Source organism: Dictyostelium purpureum, assembly GCF_000190715.1.
Source record: "Dictyostelium purpureum unplaced genomic scaffold DICPUscaffold_625, whole genome shotgun sequence".
NCBI classification, from domain to species: domain Eukaryota; phylum Evosea; class Eumycetozoa; order Dictyosteliales; family Dictyosteliaceae; genus Dictyostelium; species Dictyostelium purpureum.
In genome coordinates, this window is record NW_003519958.1 from 7,088 (window position 1) to 11,318 (window position 4,231).

Genomic DNA, 4,231 nt, shown 5'->3' on the forward strand with positions numbered 1-4,231 from the left:
ATACAATTTTAATGTATTTAAAATTTATTTGTTTTGATAAATTCAATAAAGGTAATTTTTTTGTAAAATTGATTATCATAACAAAATAAAAAAATTATTTATGTGTGTTTTTTTTTTTTTTTAAAAATATGTGTGATAATTATTAATTAAAGTTTATAAAGGTGTTATTATCTGTTTTAAAATGTTTTAATTATTTATTTTTTTGGGGTTCTTTTTTTATTACCCCTCCTTGCAATTTGTAAATTTCGAATAATAATGACTTTTCATTTTCGGTTTTTTTTTTTTTTTTTTTTTAATATTTTTTTTTTTTAAAAAAAACTAATTTATTAATTAATCAACAGTTTAATAAATATTTAATAAACAAATAAATAAACAATAATTGGTAAATATAATAAAACAAACATTCATATTTATTTTTTTTTAAAATTATTTTTTTTTTAATTTATTTTTTTATTTTTTTTTTAAATTTTTTTTAAATTTATTTTTTATTTTATTTATTTTTTCATTTATTTTGTTTATACATAATAATAAATAGATAAAAAATGAGCACAGAACAAAAAGAAATTCCACCAAAAGTTGATGTACCAGCTAAAGCTGAAGAAGAGGAAGAGGATTCAGATGATGAAGAAACCACACCAACTACTGATGGTTCAGCACCAGCAGCAACAGGCGATAAAAAAAAGAAAAAGAAAAATAAGAAGAAGAAGAAGGCAGCAGCACCAGCAGTAGCAGCATCGATGAACGATCTTTTTGAAGGTAAATCAATTCCATCAGGTTTAGTCCAAACTAATCCACCAACTATTCCAGTTTCTAAAATGTATTCAAATGGTGTTTTCCCAATGGGTGAAATTCAAGAATATAAAAATGAGTATGTAGTTATTATTACTAATAGGTCATTTATTCATTATTATAATAATTTGTTAATTAATTTATTTATTTATTTATTTTTATAAAGAAATTCATATCGTACTACATCAGAAGAATTAAGAGAACAGGAAAGATTACAAGCAAATATTTATAATGATGTACGTCGTGGTGCCCAAGCACATCGTGATGTTAGAAAGTATGTCAATTCATTTATTAAACCAGGTATTTCATTAATGGAATTAGTTACAAAATTAGAAGATGCCAGTAAAACATTGGTTGGAGCAGACGGATTAAAAGCTGGTTGGGGTTTCCCAACTGGTGTTTCAATTAATCACATCGCAGCACATTTCACTCCAAACACAGGTGATAAAACTATTTTAAAACAAGATGATGTTTTAAAGATAGATTTTGGTACACACGTAAATGGTTATATTATTGATTCAGCTTTCACTGTTACTTTTGACCCCAAATACGACACATTAAAAGAGGCTGTTCGTGAAGCCACCAACACTGGTATTATGCATGCCGGTATTGATGCTCGTATAGGTGAAATTGGTGCATACATTCAAGAAACTATGGAGTCTTATGAAATCGAATTAAATGGCAAAGTTTATCCAATTAAATCAATTCGTAATCTTAATGGTCACTCAATTAGACCATACGTTATTCATGGTGGTAAGACCGTACCAATCGTTAGAGGTGGTGAAATGACAAGAATGGAAGAAGGTGAATTTTATGCAATTGAAACTTTTGGTTCAACCGGTAGAGGTCATGTAGTTGAAGATTTAGAATGTTCGCATTACATGAGAAATGAAGAATATCCATCCAACGTTAGACTTCCAAAATCAAAACAATTATTACAATTTATCAATAAAAACTATGGTAGTCTTGCTTTTTGTCGTAGATGGTTAGATCAAGCTGGTGAAGATAAACATATTTTAGCATTAAAGAATCTTTGCGACCTTGGTGTTGTCTTACCATGCCCACCATTAGTTGATGTTAAAGGCTCTTATATCGCTCAATATGAACATACCCTTTTATTAAGACCAACTGCTAAAGAAGTTTTATCAAGAGGTGATGATTATTAAATTTTATAAATAAATATAATATTATAAAAAAAAAAAAAAAGAAAATATAGTTTATAAAAAAAAAAGGAAAAAATATAGTTTTATAAAAAAAAAAAAAGGGAATAGTAATACATAAAATTTTATTTTTATATATTCTATATCTATAAATTTGTTTATTAAATTATAATTAACTATTATTGTTATTATTATATTGTTATTATTTATATTATATAAAACTCGAAAAATGAGGAAGATTTAACACCACATTTTATCAATCGAAAAAAAAGAGTCATTCGAAATACTTTGAATAACTTGATCTATCTTTATATAGTTTTTATCTTTTTCAGCAAATCCTCTATGTTCTTTACTTTCTAGATGAGACTTTAAAACTTCAAACTCTGAATTACAACACTCGCAATAGCCTTGGGATCTCTTTTTTTTTTTATTATTATTATTATTATTATTGTTATTGTTATTGTTAATATTATTGTTTATAATATTGTTTTGTGGGTTCATGGGTTGTTGTAGTTGTTGTTGTATTATTAAACTATTCAGACTAATATTGCCATTTATTTTAACATTGTTTTGATTGTTATAGTTGATATCTATAAAGTTATTTCCAATATTATGATTATTATTGATTCCGTTAATGTTATTATTTATATTGTTATTATGATTGATAATGGCAATAACTTCTTTTTCAATGGGTAAAAATGGTGATAGTGAGTAATGTAGCCTGGTTTTAGAAAAAGTTGGACAAGCAACAGATTTATAATGTACAAAAGGGAAAACAGAGGACTGGTTTGCAAAATCTTTGGTAATTGTTTTAAAGAAATTGAGATTATCGCTGATCAATATAAATTGGTTTTGTGCAATATTGCTTGGTTTTAAATTTGTTATGGCAGTGTTCGTTGGGTTTGCTATATTCCCTGTTGCTGTTAAGTTTGAAGAATTTGATGGTTTTGAATTCTTACAAATTTGAGGTGAGCTTACTTTTTTTTGCTGTTGTTGATTAGACTGTTGAATAGTTTTTCCTTTTTGTATTGAATTCATATTATTATTATTATTATTATTATTATTATTATTATTATTATTATTATTATTATTATTATTATTATTATTATTATTTAAATGATTATTCATATTGTTCATACTATAATTCATACTATTGTTTATATTATTATTCATATTATAATTATTTAACTTATTTAGAGATTGTTGCTGTGTTTGCTGTAGTGGTTGTTGTTGAGATTGAGGTTGTTGGCTAGATAAAATTCTTTGTTGCATTAGATGTTGCTTTTGATTAATTTGCTGTACTTGTTGTTGGTTTTGTTGGGTTGGTTGCTGTACTTGTTGTTGTTGTTGTTGTTGTTGTTGTTGTTGTTGTTGTTGTAAAGTAGGTTTTCTAATTGAGGATGGTGAAGTGCTATTACTACTTCCACAAGGAGTAGTTAAAAGTGAAATTTCATCTACCTGTTGGTTTGTTACAGTTTTTTGAACCCTGGAATTAAAAAAAACGTATGGAGAAGAGTTTGATGATGAAAAATATGGCTCTTCACAATATGAAATTTCTTTAGAGCTAATAAAAAAAAAAGAAAGAAAGAAAGGTATTAATATTTAGTTTTTAAAAGGTTTGCGTTTATTAACATATTTAAAAACATACTCTTGTGATGTAAAAGAACTATTATTAATATTGTTACTATTATTAGTGCTACAATGATTTATAAAATCGATATTTTTGTTTTGTTCTGATAGGTTTTTACTATTGCTACAACTGTTTGATGGCTTAATTTGATTTTCTATATACATTTTCTTTTGTAATATATTATTACTGTTGCTATTTTCATTAACTAAATCTATACTTCTTTTTTTATTATTGCTATAAGATACCCCATTATTATTGTTATTATTATTATTATAGTTATAATGTATGATGCTATCATTACTTGAATATATATTATTATTGTTTATATTTTGCTGTGGAAATAAAAAATTATTGTTTTGATTTGAAAAATTTTGAATATTATTACATATATTTTGACTATTATTTGTATTATAAAAACTATTATTCATATTGTTCATGCTATTGATGTTATTACTGATACTATTATTCATACTATTATTATTTATATTTATATTATTTCCTAAAGATCCATTATTATTTGGTGGGGATACCACTTGATCACAACTATACCCCCTTGGTAAATAGTATCCTTTGTTGGTTAGTAGCGGGTTTTCAACCTCTGCCATGGACCTTTTGTGGTTTTTGTAATGATTGTTGATTTTGTTGATTTTGT

At 25.3% G+C, this 4,231-nt stretch overlaps 2 protein-coding genes across 2 annotated transcripts; one reads left to right on the forward strand and one right to left on the reverse strand.

Annotated features, from left to right (window-relative positions):
• Nucleotides 1-542: 542 nt before the first annotated feature.
• Nucleotides 543-1,955, forward strand: DICPUDRAFT_43915 (uncharacterized protein; the record flags this gene model as incomplete). The annotated part of the gene is made up of 2 exons (XM_003294722.1): nucleotides 543-843; nucleotides 979-1,955. The coding sequence occupies 2 exons, from the start codon at nucleotides 543-545 to the stop codon at nucleotides 1,953-1,955; spliced, it is 1,278 nt and encodes a 425-aa protein (XP_003294770.1).
• A 234-nt stretch (nucleotides 1,956-2,189) lies between these two features.
• Nucleotides 2,190-4,184, reverse strand: DICPUDRAFT_159830 (uncharacterized protein; the record flags this gene model as incomplete). Its single annotated transcript, XM_003294724.1, has 2 exons — nucleotides 2,190-3,513; nucleotides 3,598-4,184. The coding sequence occupies 2 exons, from the start codon at nucleotides 4,182-4,184 to the stop codon at nucleotides 2,190-2,192; spliced, it is 1,911 nt and encodes a 636-aa protein (XP_003294772.1).
• Between the last annotated feature and the right edge of the window lie 47 nt (nucleotides 4,185-4,231).